A 19,284-nucleotide genomic window follows, 5' to 3' on the forward strand; every position below is an offset into this window, starting at 1 on the left:
AATTTACACTAAATATGGCTGAAAAAGCAGATGGTTTGAAAAGCAGTTTAAAAAAGGTAGATGGCTAAAAAACAATTGATAAAAGGTAGATGGTTGAAAAAGCTGTAAATAAACAGCTGGAATGACAGAATGAAAGTCAAGAAAGAAGACACATTTTGTTTCTATGAATCAATAATATACATTCTCCCATGAAAAAGTCAATAATTCATCGTTTTAAAGAATTTGCCAACCCAGGTTTGTGGGCTTGCGTCTTGACTGGTGCTCTTTTGACGCTCAAACACCTTCACATAGATAAAACCGTTTCAGCAGGGCCCTTTGAGCCTTTATTGTATGTCCTTAGCCGTCGCAAAGATATTGCAGACACACCTAACTCAACATCCTCTAAAAGTTTCAACTTAATACCCTTAGCTGTTCCCTGATATATTGTTGATACGCTCTTTCGACAACCTTGTAGCACATAGTATCTTTAGGTTTAGTTATATATACCTCATTATTACCAGAGTTTCAACTGTCAATAATTTTCAAGAACCATTATATATTTTTCAGATATTGCAGATATAATTGAAAAAGTGTCTTTAAAAAAGCGTCTAGAAAAAATGTCTTTTGATTTAGTTCAACATCTCCTAAACAAGCTTTGTAAGATTAAAGCTAATACCCCAAATCTTTCCTAAGATATTGGAGATACACCCTTTGACAACTTAAATGTATAGTGTATTTTTATATAGTTCAACACTCCTCTCAACGCTCCCTTAATACCCTAGAGTTTCATCTTAATGCACTAGTCATTCCTAAGACTTTTTTAATGCGCCTTGTCGACAACAGGGACACGCATAGCGTATTTTTATTTAGTTCTCAACATGCCCTGAGAATTTAAACTTAATATCCCTAGATATTCCTAAGGTATTGCAGATACGCAATTTGAAAACTTGGATGTAGACAGTGTCTTTGTTTCACAAATTTTAAAGATATTCTCAACAAAAGTTTTGCAGATATGCCCGTTTAACAACCTGGAAGCAAAGAGGTTTGTTGATTTAGTTCAACATGCTCTTAAAATTTCAACTTAATGCCCTATTTCACTCCTGAAGTATTGCAGATACGCCCTTTTGACAGTATCAATGCACATTGCGTCTTCCTATTTAGTTTAACCACCATCTCAGTATGCTCTGTAATTTTTAACTTAATACACTTTGTTCTTCCTCAGACATTAGAAATTGAACCTTTTGAAAGCTCGGATGTATAGTGTCTTTTGTTATTGTTCAACATACCCCTAAAGTCTCAATTTAACATCCTTAGCCGTTCGGGAGACATTGCAGATGCGAATTGAGAAATTAATTGAGTTTTTCGTTGGAATTTTAACATCACTTGATTTGTTGTTTCGGAAAAAAAGGGTCGCAGCAGTACTAAACATTTTTGATTTTGTTTATGTGCATCAAAAATATATATTCTCCCATTAAAAAGTCAAAAATTCCTCGTTTCAAAAAATCTGCCTACCCAGGGTTGTATGCTTGCGTCTTGAATGATGCTCTTTTGGTGCTTAAGCATCTTCACAGAGATAAAAGCATGGGTATATATCATTTTCTGGTGCGAATTTCTTACTGTCAATAAATTCAAATTTAAAGTATTTCAAGCTGGCCTCAAATTTCTATTTTGTCATAACCTTTAATTCTGTTTTCGTGGCCTTCTCAGTAGACTATTAGATTTTTTTTGCTTTTTTGAAAAATCGGTTTTACTTGCATGTTTTTCATAAAAAAAATGACAAGTGCGTAGCTTAAAAAAGAGAAAAAAAGAAAATAAGAGAGCTTTATTCCTCTAATTTGACCACATTTCATGTTCATATAAATTCCATTTCATTTTCACATTTTTTTGTTATTTCACAGAGTTTCTTTAATTTTCGATCTTGTTAACTCTTAAGTTACTTTAGCTCTTTTTATTAAAATTCTACTGAAATTGGCTTTTCTTTCAGAAATTAAGGATGAGCTCCTCGAAACATCTAGCTCAAATATGTTATTAAATCCAAATGATGCTCCAATGGTGACGCTTTCATCCCTTTCTGTAGAGCCCAAATCTGATTTAGGCTTTTTCCACCTGGAGAACCAAGGTAAATTTTGTATACTTATCAATATGGAGTGCGCTTCCACGTAATGCTGAAACTCACTCAATTTGAATAAACCATAGACTCAGGTCATTTCTTAGCAAAGATTTCATAGTTCTAATTAAAATCAGCAGATTATTGTGAGTGAAATATAAAGTTAAGTCTGTTTTTACAAAGGGTTTGATAATGAAAGTTTTACATAATTCAAAGATTCGTTTAATCTTAGCAGAGACTTAAATTTTCCTTAAAGACACGTTTTGTTTCTATAAATCAATATTGTATATATATATATATATATATATATATATATATATATATATATATATATATATATATGTATATTCTCCCATGAAAAAGTTAATAATTACTCGTTTCAAAGAATCTGCCAATCCAGGTTTGCATGAGTGCTTCCATTCTAGGGATTTCCCCCCTAAAATGGGGATTTTGAAATCTTTTAGGGGTGAACTTTTTCCTTTAGCGATTTGCGGATTTTAGGGATTTTTACAAGTCTTCTGGATTTTTTAGGGAATTTCTAGGGTTTCGGCCCTACAAAATCCTCTTCCGACCCAAAAAAAGAAAAAATGGGACGGAAGTAGTTTTCCGTCCCATTTTTCCAGAAAGTCTGGACGCGTTATAAAGGGAGTTAAGTATCTTTTGCACAGTCGAATCGGAAGCGCGTTATGTTTAAATGCTTGCCTATGCTGGATAAAGTATATATATATATATATATATATATATATATATATATATATATATATATATATATATATATATATATATATATATATATATATATATATATATATATATATATATATATATATATATATATATATATATATATATATATATATATATATATAGTTAGCATAATTATTTTTTACATTTATCATGATTAATTGAATAATTCTTACTTAGCAATTAACAAAGAAATAAAAAAAAATGTACCTGAAAAAATCAGCACGTTCATCAGCCTTGTACAAAAATTTAACTGCAGCCTCAAACAACTTGATTTTGCAACCTTTCTTATTAATAAAGATTGCATAGGTATGATAGAACTTGCTGGCAATGTAAGGTTTTGTGCACTGTTAATATAATATCAGCCCCATCCTTCAACACAGAGCCTGCTCCCTCTGCTCCCCCCTAGAGAAGAAGCTGTGTACACCCATGGGTACAAATCGTTTTCTGTTGCAATTTCTTTACAATCAGTAAATTTATGTTTAAGATATTTCAAACCAGTTTCAAGTTTCCATTTTGTCACAACCTTTAATTCTCTTTTTGTGGCGTACTCTGTAGACAACTAACATTTTGGGGTGGGGGATTTATTTATTTTCCTGTGTTTCATAAAAACAATGGCAAGTTTATAGCTTAAAAGAGAGAAAAAAAGAAAGTAAGAGAGCTTTATTCCTCTAATTGAACTACATTTTATGTTCATATGAACACCATTTAATGTTCATAGTTTGATGGGTTTTTTTTCAGAGTTTCTTTCATTTTTGGTCCTGTTAGCTGTTAAGTTTCATTGACTAATTTTATCAAAATTCTACTGAAATTGGCTTTTCTTCAGAAATTAAGGATGAGCTCCTTGAAAAATCTAGCTCAAATTTGTTATTGAATCAAAAAGATACTCCAATGAAGACTCTTTCATCCCTTTCTCAACTCCCCAAATCTGATTTTGGCTTTTTCCATCTGGAGAACAAAGGTAAAGTTTGTATACATATTGATATTGAGTGTGCTTCAGCACTTCCTTTTAATGCTGAAACTCACTCAGTGTGAATAAACCATAGACTTGGGTCATTTCTTAGTAAAGATTTGATAGCTCTAATTAATTCAACAGAATTTTGTAAGTAAAATATAAAGTTGAGTCTGTTCTTAACAAGGGTTCAATAGTAAATATTCTGCATAATTCAAAGAGCTGCTTGATTTTAGCAAAGACTTAAATTTTTCTTAAAGACAGGTTATGTTTCTATGAATCAATAATACACCTTCTCCCATGAAAAAGTCAATAATTCCTTGTTTCTAAGAATGTGCCAACCCAGGTTTGTGTACTTGCATCTTGAATGGTGCTCTTTTGATGCTGAAACACCTTCACATAAATAAAAGCATGGGTACATACATGGGCGTACAGAAGGGGGAAAACTGACTCCCCCCTCTAGAACTTCAAATTTACACTAAATATGGCTGAAACAACAGATGGTTGGAAAAGCAGTTTAAAAAAGGTAGATGGCTAAAAAAACAATTGATAAAAGGTAGATGGTTGAAAAAGCTAGAAATAAACAGCTGGAATGACAGAATGAAAGTCAAGCAAGAAGACACGTTTTGTTTTTATGAATCAATAATATATATTCTCCCATGAAAAAGTCAATAATGCCTTGTTTCAAAGAATTTGCCAACCCAGGTTTGTGGGCTTGCATCTTGACTGGTGCTCTTTTGATGCTGAAACACCTTCACATAGATAAAACCATGGGTATATATAAATTTATATAATTTTATGTTGCAAATCTCTTACAATCAATAAATTTACATTTCTATTTTGTTGCAACCTTTATTTCTCTTTTTGTTGTCTACTCAGTAGACTATTAGAAATATTTTTTTTTTGTTTTTGTTCCTGTTTTTCTTTTAAGAACAATGGCAAGTCCATAGCTGAAAAGAAAGAGAAAAAAAGGTAAGGGAGCTTCATTCCTCTAATTAAATTAAAGTTGATGTTTTGTTTTATTTTTTTCACAGTTTCTTTAATTTTAGCTTCTGTTAGCTCTTAAGTTTCTTTAACTAATTGTATTGAAATTCTACTGACATTGACTTTTCTTTCAGAAATTAAAGAGGAGCTCCTTGAAACAACTAGCTCAAATATGCTATTGAATCAAAATGATGCTCCGATGGAGACGCTTTCATCCCCTTCTCTAAAACCCAAATCTGAGTTTGGGTTTCTCCAGTTGGAGAAACATGGTAAATTTTTTATATCTATTGAAATTGAGTGTGTTTTGGCGGTTCCTTGTGATGCTGAAACTCACTCAGTGTGAGTAAACCATACACTCGGGTCATTTCTTAGCAAAGATTTGATAGTGCTGATTAATTCAACAGAATATTGCAAGTCAAATGTGAACTTGAGTCTTTTCTTAGCAATGGTTTGATAGTAAAAACTCTACATAATGCAAAGAATGAGTAGCTTGATCTTAGCAAATACATAAATTTGCCTTAAAGACACATATAGCAAACATTTAGAAATGAAGGCTTTACTAAAAAATTTGAAATTTTTTTTTAATTAAAAATTCTTAGTGTTTTAGAAAAAAAACATAATGCTATAAAAATATTAACAAAAATCCAGAATAAACTTACAGAAGAGTTTTTTTGGTTCTTGTATGATATATGCCCTGCAGCTCAAGTTGTTTATGCATTGACGCAATGTAAACCTGTCTCTTTTGCTAGTTTCTTTCAACTTAGCATGAGAAAAGACAAATAGAATTGACAGAATAGATGAGAAATATATAATTTGGGCTATATATTTGAACATTAGGGGGGTGGGGTGTTGGTAAAGTATTTGGAGAATGTGAAGTTCCAAAACAATTCCTACTTCATAATATCAGAATAATTGTAGCTAACACATTTTGCATGCAGACCCGCTTTACTTTGCCCCCACCTCCCCTAGTGTGCAAATATATAGCCCAAATTTGTTTCTGAAGTATTATATTTTCATCATAATATTTTATTAAGATTAACCTAACTTCACTTCTTGCGCTGCAGGGGTGTATCATATAAGTATTTTGAAATTTGTAAAAAGAAAGGAAAAAAGGGTATCTAAACCCTTGTTGTCTGGATATCTATCAGAGACGATTGCCAGGTTAGGGCCAAACGTGATGTTAACTACTGTTAGTTTCCTAGCTACACCTTTTGTGGATCAGAAAGTGACCCATACTTTTTCGGGATTGGAAAGGAGGAGGAGGGGAATTTACTGAATTTTTATCCTCGAGATATCTAAGAGAAGAGACTGTTGAATCTTAACTAAAATAAGGGGAAGGTTTCATTGGTGCTATGATAAGCAGCACAACAGAACTGCCTAAGTAAAGAATGATATGGGCATAATGTATTATTTTTTTTCTTTTTTCTTCTTCTTCTCCATACCCGGCACTTCGTATCGAAGGAATTGTCGTAGAAATTTCGAAAAGGGCTCATTCGATTGGAAACTGGAGTAGCTAGTGCCCTAATTAATAGTCAAAAGTGCTTGCGTGGCAACTAGCCCCCCTCCCCCACACCCATCATTCCCCCAAACACATTCAATCAAAATTTTGAGATGGCCATTTTGTTCAGCATAGTTGATTTCCAGACAGAAAATATCTTTTTGAGGAAGACACTCCCCCACAACCGTCGGGGCAAGGGTTTTAAGTTATGCCCTGAGGGAATATAAGAACGATGTTGGCACAATATATCATTTATTATTTTTTTTCCTTTAGAGCAGGGCACTTGATATGGAAGGGGTCGTCGTAGAAACTTAAAAAATTTTGAGATAGCCATTTTGTTCAGCGTGTTGATTTCCAGATAGAAAATATGTTTTTGAGGAGGACACTCCCCCATAACCCTTAGGGCAAGGGTTTTAAGCTATGCCCTGGGGGTATCTAAGTTTTTATAGAAGGCGTTGTCGTAGAAACTTCAGGAAAGGCTCATTCGATTGCAAATTCAAAGGGCTAGTGCCCTTTTTAATAGTCGAAAGTGATTGGAGGGCAACTAGCCCCCCCCCCCTCCCACGCCCATCATTCCCCCAAACACGTCCAATCAAAATTTTGAGATAGCCATTTTATTCAGCATAGTTGATTTCCAAATAAAAAATATCTTTTTGAGGGGGACACTCCCCCACAACCCTCGGGGCAAGGGTTGTAGGTTATATCTTGAGGGCTTATAAGGTTTTATAGAAGGTTTTGTTGTAGAATGTTCAAAAAAGGCTCATTCGATTGGAAATTCAAAGGGCTAGTGCCCTTTTTAATAGTCGAAAGTGATTGGAGGGCAACTAGCCCCCCTGAACACACCCACCACATCCAATCAAAATTTTGAGATTTTTTTGAGGAGGAAAATCCCCTACAACCCCCGGGGCAAGGGTTTAAAGTTATGCCCTGGAGGCATATGGGGTTTTTATAGAAGGCGTTGTCATAGAAACTTCAAAAAGGGCTCATTCGATTGGAAATTGGAGTAGCTAGTGCCCTTTTTAATAGTCGAAAGTGATTGGAGTGCAACTGGCCTCCTCACGCCCATCATTCCCCCAAACACATCCAGTCAAAAATTTTAGATAGCCATTTTGTTCAGCATAGTTGATTTCCAGATTGAAAATACTAGCCCTCCCCACGCCCATCAACACATCACATCATCCCCGAAACACATCAGATAGAAAATATCTTTTTGAGGAGGACACTCCCCCACAACCCTCGGGGCAAGGGTTATAAGTTATGCCCTGGGGGCATATAAGGCTTTTATAGAAGGCTTTGTTGGAGAAACTTCAAAAAAGACTCATTTGATTTTAAATTCAAAGGCCTAATGCCCTTTTTAATAGTCGAAAGTATTTGTAGGGCAACTAGCCCCCCCTCCCCCCCCACCTACTTTTTCCCCAAACATATCCAATAAAATTTTGAGATTGCCATTTTGTTCAGCATAGTTGATTTCCAGATAGAAAATATGTTTTGAAGAGGTCACTCCCCTACAACCCTTGGGGCAAGGGTTTTAGTTGTGCCCTGGGGGCATATAAGGTTTTTATAGAAGGCATTGTCGTAAAAATTTCAAAAAGGGCTCAGTCGATTGGAAATTGGAGTAGCTAGTGCCCTTTTTAATAGTCGAAAGTGATTAGAGGGCAACTAGCCCCCCCCCACGCCCATCATTCTTCCAAACACATCCAGTCAAAATTTTGAGATAGCCATTTTGTTCAGCGTAGTTGATTTAGAAAATATCTTTTTGAGGAGGACACTCCCCCACAACCCTCGGGGTAAGGGTTTTAAGTTTTGCCCTGGGGGCATATAAGCTTCTTATAGAAGGCGTTGTCATATAAACCTGAAAAAACCCTCATTGGATTGGAAATTCAAAGGCCTAGTGCCCTTGTGAATAGTCGGAAGTGATTGGAGGGCAACTACCCCCCCCCCTTCACGCCCATCATTCTCCCAAACACATCCAATCAAAATTTTGGGACAGCCATTTTGTTCAGCGTAGTAGATTTCCTGATAGAAAATATATTTTTGAGGAGGATACTCCCCCACAACCTTCAGGGCAAGGGTTGTAAGTTATGCCCTAGGGGCATATAAGGTTTTTATAGAACTTGTCGTCGTAGAAACTTGAAAAAGGGCTCATTCGATTGGAAATTCAAAGGGCTAGTGCCCTTTTTGATAGTCGAAAATAATTCGAGGGCAACTAACCCCCCTCTCACGCCCACTTTTTCCTCAAACACATCCAATCAAAATTTTTAGATAACCATTTTATTCAATGTAGGTGACAGTTCTGAAAATTAGGTCTTTAAGGATGACAACCCATCCCGCCCCCCCACCACCCACAGGGAAAGTGTTGTAAGTTATGCCCTGGGAGCATGTAAGGTTTTTATAGAAAGCGATGTTGTAAAAACATCAAAAAGGGCTCATTCAATTGAAAATTGAAAGGGCTAGTGCCCTTTTAATAGTCGAAAGTGATTGAAGGGCAAGTAACCCCCTCTCACGCCCACCATTTCCCCAATCAAAATTTTGAGATATCTATTTTGTTCAACGTAGTTGAAAGTTCTGGAAATTAGGTCTTTTAGGATAATAGCCCTATCAGAACCCTCAGTGCAATGGTTGTAAATTATGCCCTGGGGGCATATAAGGTTTATATAGAAAGTTTTTGTAGAAATTTCAAAAGGGGCTCATTTGATTGGAAATTGAAATTTCCCTTTTTGATGGTCGAAAGTCAATAAGCCTAGGAATAAGTGAAGATGAAAAGGTGATGATGGGTAATGAAAACATTGATCAGGTGGGTAAGGCCATACCCAGAAGGGGGGGGGGGTTAGGGGTGTTTGAACACTCAGGATATATCCATACTAGATTTTTTTGATTGACTGTAATATTGCTTTTTATAATATTCTTACTATGGTATGACTTCATGTTGTTATTTTTCCATATTGATTTTCAGAAATCCGTAATCTATTTGGTATTATCTTTCGAGATTTCCCGTTTGATTTCTTGATGTCTCTTTTTAGAGGTAGAAGATATGTTGCCAGTTGGTGGTTTCATAGGAACGTTAGATAATACATCATGGCCAAAGAATGGAAGTATTCCTAAGAACATTTCCCAGAATCAATCCCTACAGGTTAAGCTTGAATCGGGTTCATCGGATAATGGACCCTTTGTTGATGGTATGTTTCAAATGTGTAAACAATCTCGTAACAGAGATGTTTCTGACCTAAAATAGGCTTAATGTGGGGCAAAATAGCCCCATATCCCTTTGAGAAAAAAGGAGCTAGCTATCACCCCGCAGCACCTACATGACAGGCTTAGTCCAAAAATAATCCCGGCAAAAAAAAAAGTATTTTCGCCAAGTTCTGATTTTTATATTTCAGTTTGAATGTGTCCTCTTCTGAAATTCTAAGACCGCTAATTTAATGCAATCGCTGTTGGTAAAAAAAAAACACAACTAACTAATAACGACGCATCAGTGATCATCCTTCTAATAAAAAAAACGAAATTATCATTTTTGGAAGTAGAGGCTTGAAAACTGTGAAAACTCTGGATTTTAGATTACCGTAGTTTTTATAGGTATTTACCTTCTTTTCTTTTTTTGGAAAATCAGACAAATTCTCCCATGTTCGTAACTTCTGTTGTATAATTTCAAATTTAATGAATTTTGTAATGATTTTTTTAGGTATATTGTGTTTTTTTTTCTAGAATTTTGGTTACTATTATGACGAGATGAATATATCAGCGTAACAGATGAATATATCATCGTAACAGAGATGTTTCTGACCCAAAATAGGCTTACACTTATCTCTGAATCAGAAGTTATGTTAAAAAATATGTTAGTTTCTACTTTATAGTGCATTTACACATTGCGGAAATCCGTCCGGATTTATAAGTTCGTGGGGAGATTCTGTCTGTTTAGTCCGAGAGTCAAATTAGCTAATATTCTTCTTTTAGAACTTGTCCTCATCCACGCTGATATATTTATTTGATATATTTATTTGGTTACTTCACACTCAGGATATATCCATACTAGATTTTTTTTGATTGACTGTAATATTGCTTTTTATAATTTTCTTTCTATGTTATGACTTCATGCTGTTATGTTCATATTGGTTTTCAGAAATCCGTAATCTATTTGGTATTATCTTTCGAGATTTCCCGTTTGACTTCTTGATGTCTTTTTTTAGAGGTAGAAGATATGTTGCCAGTTGATGGTTTCTTAGGAACGATAGATAATACATCATGGCCAAAGAATGGAAGCATTCCTAAGAACATTTCCCAGAATCAATCCCTACAGGTTAAGCTTGAATCGGGCTCATCGGATAATGAACCCTTTGTTGATGGTATGTTTTAAATGTGTAAACAATCTCGTAACAGAGATGTTTCTGACCCAAAATAGGCTTACACTTATTTCTGAATCAGAAGTTATGTTAAAAAAACCGTTAGTTTCTACTTTATATTGCATTTACACATTGCGGAAATCCGTCCGGATTTTGCAGTTCGTTGGGAGATTCTGTCCGTTTAGTCCGAGAGTCAAATTAGCTAATATTCTTCTTTTAGAACTTGTCCTCATCCACGCTGATATATTTATTTGAAATCTTTGCCTTAAAACGTAGCGTTTTCTGAACCATCGTTTAAAAAGATACGGATCGCATGGATTTACGCAATGTGTAAATTAACCATTAAAGAAACTGGAGTATCATGAAAACGTTACTTTTTATTGAAAACTACATCGTTCATTGGGGGAAAAAAAACTCACAACGTTCGATAATCCCTATAAACAGATTTTACTGGTTTAAAAATTTTTAGTTAATTTGGACTTGAAGATCTGACGTGAAAATTTCAGGCAACTTTTGTTGCTACCACATGCCGCACCAGGAATAAAATGCATGAAAGTATGAGGGGTTTTTAAATCACTAAAGTTGTAACAAAAAAGTTTTTTCAAAATAAATTTGTTTTAAGTAAAGTGCAAGTGATCCTTTAGCCTTCAGGGAAATTGGGGAGGTGAGTAGTTCACTCTTGTTTGTAATTAAATTTTAAAAAAAGTTTTTCCACTGAAAGTAAGGAGCAACATTAAAATTTAAAACGAACAGACATTATTCCGTAAAATAGTAAGATTTCTCCCTCCTCAGCCCCTCGCTCTTCACGTTAAAGTTCTTCAATACTTTTTAATAAGCTTCTTATTCTAATTAAACGTATTATAATTGTTATTCATTAGTTATTTAGAGAATCCGGACAAAAAGTCAAATTTAATGGTAAATGGCAAGGTATTGAGGCGGGGAAACTCTCCTAATATACGGAGTAATTTCGGACCGTTTTAAGTTTTAATCTAGCTACTTACTTTCAGTTGCAAAAATTGCTATCTTTTATTTAATTTCTGATCGTTTTTCAAATAATACCTAGAAATAAGGCTTCACTCCATGGAAAATTCCATCCCCCCAACACCCATTTGGAAAATACCCCCTGGACACTTCCATCTTCGCTGAAAATCCTCCAGAAAAACTTATCGTGGACGTTTACGCCTGAAAATTCTCCTTAGTATACTTTCATTTTAAAAGACTTTAGTTTCCAATACTTACTCAAATTATGTTGATTTTCTCCCTCCGGGGAAAAATTTTCCCGGAAATCCTCCAACTCTTAGTGGAAAGTTTCTCCAACGGAAAATTCCCCCATTTAGAATGTCTCACGCGATCCCCAACCCAATCCAAAACTCATCCCCAATCCAATATGGTGAGGCGTGGGAGAGGAGCTAGATGCCCCTTAATCTTTTCGATCACTTTTGGAACAAACAAATAAACACCCATCCGTTATCATTCTTCTGACAAAAAATGCGAAATTCCACATTTTTGTATATAGGATATATATGTTAAATCTGATGATATAATTTTCATTAAGATCGCTTGATACTTTGGGGGTGTCCCCCCCCCCTTTTTTCAAAAATTGTGCAAATTTTCTGGGGCTAGTAATTTTAGATGTGCAATATTGAACTTAATGAATTTTATATATTGCGAATCAGCATAAAAAATCAATTCTTGAATTTTTGTCTTTTATAATGTATGCTTGTTCTAAGTTTGTTTCATTGGTCATTTATATTTATATCTTTTCGTTATTTTGACTTGATTTTATCTTAAATTAATTAAAAAGCTTTATTGCAAAAAAAGCCTTTCAAAGAAAAAGTAAAGGTGCACTTAAGTAAAGGACCACACTGCCTTTCCATGATGATAAATAAAAGTTTAAATAGGGATAAAATACTTTTAATAGACAGTGATGATGATAACAGTGATAGAAATTCACAAAAATACCAGATATTTCGGTCACATATGCAGTGACCGTCATCAGTAGTAAAACTAAACTAAAACATTTTAAAACAACAGTTTATATGCAAAATCAAATAAAACTAAATTGCCCCAATGAAGTTAGATCCTTCCCAGAATTTAGAAAACTACCCAAAGTATTATTACTCTTTAAAGCTACCTTTAGACCATTACTCTGTAAAATTTTTTTGAGTTTTTCGCTTAGCCCGGGTATATATGGTAAGGAACAAAAAAATCCTTCTCCCGAGTTGTTTCCAAGACTTCCTTAGAAATTTTTAGAAATCTTTCTTCTCTTTGAAAAAGTCTGGTTAATTAACCACTCTGGATACATGTTGCTTATTAGTATTTTTCTTAGAAAAGACAACTCCTCCTCAAAAATTTTGGAGAGCACATACTAAAGATCCGGTCAGTTAAAGAAATGATCAAGTCAATTTTTACTTGGCGAGCGTGACTGGAACTATAAGACAAAAATCTCTAGTTATTTGTCGGTTTTCTGTGAATCTAGAATTAAAATCTAGAGTATTTTCATTTTTTAAAAGAAGAACATAAAGAAAAGGAAGTTTCGCATCCTCTTCTAAAGTAAACTTTAAATCCCCCCCAAATTCCAAAAATCCTTTTAATTCCTCCTCTCCATAATCTCATACTGAAATTATGTCATCCATATACCGGCCCCAAAAAATATGTTAAGAAAATATTAATCTAACGCAATTGTTTCAATATTCTCCACAAAAATATTAGCTAACAAAGGAGATAAGGGAGCCCCCATAGGTAAACCATTTACATGTTCGAAAAACTCCCCTCTAAATTGAAAAAAAAATAAGCGAACTTATTGCACAACCTTACTAAATACATAATTACAGAAACTTCCAAATCTGTTTTTCCACTAATCAAGTCCAAATTTCTTAACAGCTTCCTTTCTAGAACAGTTTCGACTGCTTCTACATCGATATTTGTGTACATTGATACAATGTCGAAGCTTGAAAGCAAAGAACTTGAAGAAATTTCTACTTTTTTCAGTTTTTCAACCAAATTCGAAGAATTTTTAATGCACGTGATTTGTGTAGACAAAAGTGGTTTACAGATTGACACTAACCACTTACTCAAAACACTTGTTGCTGACCTTGTACTTGACACAATTGGTCGTAATGGTAGGTTAGGCTTATGAATTTTGGGAAGTCCATATAATTTAGAGCATAAGGAACTGCGTGGCAGGCATTTGTAATAAAGTTGAGGTGTAATTTAAATGCGTTCTTAAACTTATTTGTAAAAGAGTCTGTTGGATTATACGATAGCTTCTTGTATGTTTTTTCATCATTTAATAAACTTCTTAATTTTGATTCGTAGCCCTCACTATTCATGACAACAAAAGTGTTACTGTTATCTGCCTTTGTAATGATAATTGAACCATTATCATCCTTTAATAATAATTAAAGGATGGTTCATGGATGGTTTAGGAAGGATCGTTTTCTAAATTTTGTGAAGGATCTAACTTCATTGGGGCAACAAAGTAGGGTCTATCAGATCCCATGTACTTGCGGATGCTCATATGTGGGACATACTAACCGGAATTTGGAAATGAGATTGCTAAAGCATAAAGATTCTATTTCTTCGGCTTTAAAGCAAGATTCTAAGTCTGAAGATTTTACTTCAGCCCTTTCAGAACATATTTTCAATTTTGCAGACCATTTATTTTGTTCGATAATGTCTTTGATTTCTAGGGATCGAGGTTTAAAGCAAAATTTTCGTGACACTCTTGAAATAAAGAAAATCTTATTCAAGAACATTGCTTTGAATCGGGACACAGGTGAATTTGGGCTAAATTCTATCTACGATAATTTATTAAAATCTGACAAAGTAAAGTTCAATTCACCCAATGTAGTTGACCTCTGTCCAAGTGTTATATCATTGAACGCTAATGAACCGAATCCAATCTGGTCAAAGAGGCTAGTTTCTGCCTTTGCTTTGAAAAGAATTAGAGAGTTAAACAATAATGTAGTTTTATTTAATTTTGTATATAAACTTTTGTTTTAAATTGTTTTAGTTTAGTTTTACTACTGATGACGGTCACTGCATATGTGACCGAATGTCCGAAATATCTGGTATTTTTGTGAATTTCTATCACTGTTATCATCATCACTGTCTATTAAAAGAATTTTATCCTTATTTGAACTTTTATTTATTTTCATGTCTTTGTTTTCGAATTTCGCTTAAAGTCTTCATATTCCTTGAATTAACGTTAATTTCTTAGATAGTCAGTAAATATGAAAATTATAGTATATGATTATAGTGGTGGATGTTCAACAATGGAAGGCCTCCTTGTGAGAAGTGAAATATAAGAATAAATTGATGAAAGGAATTTGGAATTCACTCTTAAACTACCTTAAAAAAGAATTTTGTTTTGTTTTCTACCGTAGCTTCTAACTCGTACGGGAAGGTTGTGGCCTGTTCTACTAGAGTGTTGAAAACACGTTGAAAGCTTCTTTGAACGTTGAAACACGTTGAAAGCTAAGTTTTTTTTTTTTTTCATAGCCAAAAAGAGAGAAAATGGAGCTTTCTTCCCGGCATGGCTTCTTACAATTTCAGGTACATCTTCTTCAATAAAAATTCATCAGATTTGCTCCGCACAAAATTTAACAAGAAACTCAAACTTTCCTTTTACTTTTTTGGGTCTTCATGTATTTATACTAAATTTTCTTGAAATTGCTTTTTATTTCAGAGATTATGGATGAGCTCCCTGGAGGAGCAAGTTCAAATATTCTGTTGAATCGAAATGGCGCTCCTGCAGAGATTATCTCTTCCAGTAGTGTAGAACCTAAACTTGAGCCTGACTTTCATCAATTGGAAACAAAGCCCAAAAGTAAGAAAAATATGCATAAGAAAATGTATAAAATGTTTTTTAACGAGTCATATTAAGTTTCAGAACTTTTCTGTTGCCTTATATTAATGCGCACATCAAAGAATAAGTAAGGCCCACGATCAATTTCTTTCCCTTTGTTGTTTTGTTCCATTAGTCTGGTAAACAGTGTTTCTCAGCCCCGCTATTCTTAGTGTAATAATAACGTTGCAAATCATGCTATGAAATGGTTGCACAAATGTTGAATTTTTTATATCTCTTATGGGAAATGGTAGAAATTTCCATAGAAATTTTATGGAAAAAGTAGGATTAGAAAATATAACTGGTATCTTCTATCAGTCAACAGGCTTACAAGGCTGAATACTTTGTCTTTACTATGACTTCTAACTCTTCGTTTGTACCTTACTTTCGTTGGGCATTAAACAGTTTCTTTTCTGAAGAAAGTAGAGAGTGAAATTAAAACCTGACAACAAAGAAAATTATTCAGTGTATGAGGCGAGATTTCGTCCTTCTCAACCCTTTGCTCTTCACGCTACAGTTTGACTTTTTGTTCTTATCCTGTAAGAATTACTACTCAAACATAAAAACCGTTAATTTGGGATAAAAGAGTTTTTTATGCCCCATAATAATTGAATGTAAACAGCGATGGGTTAAGGAAGGGGCAAACCCCAACGTTTAGCGAATAATTTCTGCTCGTTTAAAGTTCTTATGTTGTTCTTTATTTTTATGTCATTTTTTTCACTTGATAAAATAGTTGAATGAAAAACTGCATAGCCTAAAGCATATGTTCATGAAATAGTTCCTCCATTCTTGAGAGATTGTAAAAAGTTTTTGTTATTGTCCTTGTGCCCTATTATTTAAGCCTTCACTCTCAAATCATTGGGTACAAAAGTCAAACCAGCTTAAATAGTGCAAACTTCAAGAGGGGATAACCCCTCATATATTTCCGTTTAATTTCTGTTCTGTTATGATACCACAACATGGATTACGCTAAATTATGAGGAGGGATTCTTTTCTTAAAATCCAAGTTTTCAAGTTTCAAGTTTCTAGGAAAAAGTTCATTTAGCGTATTTGTTTTTCGTGAAAAAGTGTAATTTCCCAAATTGATGTTTTACGGCCACAAAATGGTAACAAAAATGCCACTTGGGTGTCGTGCAATTTCTTTTGATGTTTTAAAAGAGCACTAGAATTTCTATTTTAGTTCAAATGAGCCCTCTCCTGTAATTCTAATGCCATTGGTTCAACACGATCACTCCTTAAAAGAGACACAATAAACAAACACATAAACCAGCATTCCAGCTTTTCGGAGAAAATATAAAATTTTAAATTTCTGTAGCTAGTGGCTTGACAACTCTAAAATGGGCTTCTAAATCTCTTCGCTTTTTTGGGGTATTCCTCCTCCTTTTCAAAAACAGACGAATTTTCTCTGGCTTGTAGTGGCCAACTTTAAACTTACCAAAAACTACATATGTAGAATTATATATAGAAATACATAATAGAGCTGCCTCATAAAGAGCGATATGACTTCAATAATTTTTTCGCCAAGTCACCTAATATGGATGGATTTGACAAAGAAACTTTGGGAGGGAATCATTCGATAGAAAATTGCAATTTCTAATGCTGTTTTTAAGAGTATAAGGTGATTGGAGGGCAGCCAATCCCTCGCATAGCTTTTTTATTGCCCTACCTCCAAAAAAATCCGATCAAAATTTCAGATTGCTATGGCAAACCTTAGATCCCAATCCCGCGATCAAGCCAGTGTTTCCACTTCTCGCGTTTTACCATGAAATCTCATATTTTACTCAGAGTTCTCTTGGGAAAAAAAAATTGTATTATGTTCTCCGATCTTTGGAACTATTAATGTTTTTTCTCATATTTTCAAATTTTGATTCTAACATATCATAATTACTCCCTGTTTACACATCCAGACATCTAAAACGCATTGTCCAAATATCAGCAACAGTTGTTAACGCAACACTTGGGTGATATTCTTATACCTAGTAACCACAATTTTCTATTCTTATACTACGGTGGCAAATAAATAAAAAATATCAAATACCAAAAATACTCTGAGCGGAGAGCTGGGATATCTCTTTTAAGGAAAATGTAAAACAAATCAGATAAAGATAAGTCGGAGTGGTCACAATAGGTTGACTGCAGTTTCACTTGTGCTTTACGGCTATATTTACTCCTGTTAGCAACTATTGTTGCTAACAGACAGGAGTAAATAGTAAAATAGTAAATAGTAGTAGTAAAATAGTAAATAGTAGTAGTAAAATAGTAAATAGTAAAATAGTAGAGTAAATAGTAAAATAATATATATATATATATATATATATATATATATATATATATATATATATATATATATATATATATATATATATATATATACACATGAAAAAAAACAAGCCTTTCAACTAAATCTTCTAGCCTGCCCATGAACTTGCAAAGGCATTAGAATTAATCTCAGATCTTGCCAAATCAAAATGGTGGTCTGTGTTATTTAAATAAAAAGAAGAAATTTGGCTCAGACAAGGTCAAATTGCTATTAAATGGAAATGCTTATGAAAATATCGAAAAACTATTCAAGTTATGTAATCTCAGTTACCGAAATGTTTTCACCTAGTGTCGTATTTTATTTTGTCCTCTACATAGGCATTTTATTCAAAATGAAGGGTCATTACGAACACATACAGCATTGCTAAAGATTATACAGCGTTTTATTATTACAAAATTGTTATTATGGCAGGGTAGAAGTTTCTTGTTTTTTGTTTTATTTGGAGGAAGGGTGTCCAAAACTTCAGAAAGTGAATTTTAGGGTGAAAATTTGTGAGAGCTATTTCCAACTTTCACGAGACAGAGTGTTTTAATACATTTTTTCTTTTAAATAGCGACGAAGACCACACTGCCTTTCCATCATAAACAATAAGTAGGACAACAGGGAAATTTTTTATACAAGACAGTGGACAGTTCCACTGTCTTGTATAAAAAACAAATTCCCTGTTGTGCTACATATTGTTTATGATTTTTCTTTTGTTTTTTTCTTTCATGAGAATTTATTTCACTCCTTATTGTTAGTGGAAATTCTTACGCAAAATATCATGTTTTCGAGTTTTCTGGGATCTAATAATTTTATGATTTGAAAATATATTTTTGAAATTTGTAAAGTTGAAATGCTGAATCAACCCTGAAAATACACAATATTAGATAGGTTTTCAAAACAGTTTATCCTCCTGCACTGCCTGAATGCCAGCGAATTACGATCCGAATTCTAACAAGTAGGGATGTCAACCATAGTTTACGAATTCAGTAGTAAAATAGTTCAACCTTACAGTGTGATTTAACTTAGTCACTTACGATCTGTATTATATTGGCACCAACGCTGGCACCAAATATTGTACCGGTAACCACGATTGTCACTAGATATTGGCGTGGAAATGGTGCTGCACCACTTATTTGGAGGGGAAAGCCTCGCTTGCGCCAAATATTGGAATGGAATGTCTCGCGGTCACCACCACTGTACCGTAAATATGGAGTATGTTAACATCCTATTACGGTATACCCTGCTCCAGGGTATGGTAACGTAATAGAACGGTCAAAAGGGCCAAATTCTAGGCCAAGGGTACCACCACCTGGGTCACCCTTATTATCTCTAGCTAATTCCTTGGAGGGTAAGCGGACCCCCCGTCGACATGATAAATGACATGATGTATCTCAAACTCTTTTCTTACCCTGTCTGGGCTCCTGGAAAAATAGTCTACACGGCTGTAGAAAATAGCTTACTTGTATTCTTTCAAAAGAGCACAAAGCACATATATTAACTGTTAAAAAAAACAGACTCCCTAAGTG

The 19,284-nt window shown here is 34.2% G+C and overlaps 1 protein-coding gene across 4 annotated transcripts in view; it reads left to right on the top strand.

Moving 5' to 3' along the window:
- Positions 1 to 2,783: 2,783 nt before the first annotated feature.
- LOC148949713 (uncharacterized) overlaps positions 2,784 to 19,284 on the top strand; it is a 224,285-nt gene continuing 207,784 nt past the window's right edge. The window contains exons 1-5 of one of the 4 annotated variants that reach the window (XM_089093695.1): positions 3,408 to 3,791; positions 4,901 to 5,035; positions 9,285 to 9,440; positions 10,452 to 10,607; positions 15,295 to 15,435. In XM_089093695.1, the coding sequence (XP_088949821.1) occupies positions 3,722 to 3,791; positions 4,901 to 5,035; positions 9,285 to 9,440; positions 10,452 to 10,607; positions 15,295 to 15,435 (658 nt within the window). In that variant the 5' untranslated portion in view covers positions 3,408 to 3,721. Of the gene's footprint in view, positions 2,803 to 3,053; positions 3,792 to 4,900; positions 5,036 to 9,284; positions 9,441 to 10,451; positions 10,608 to 15,294; positions 15,436 to 19,284 lie in introns of those variants that run through there. The other 3 variants (XM_089093689.1, XM_089093686.1, XM_089093693.1) reach the window with 3 other exon arrangements.

The sequence above is a fragment of the Artemia sp. Qi Xiang Cuo genome, chromosome 8 (assembly GCF_049724085.1).
Source record: "Artemia sp. Qi Xiang Cuo chromosome 8, ASM4972408v1, whole genome shotgun sequence".
Classification (NCBI taxonomy): Eukaryota; Metazoa; Arthropoda; class Branchiopoda; order Anostraca; family Artemiidae; genus Artemia; species Artemia sp. Qi Xiang Cuo.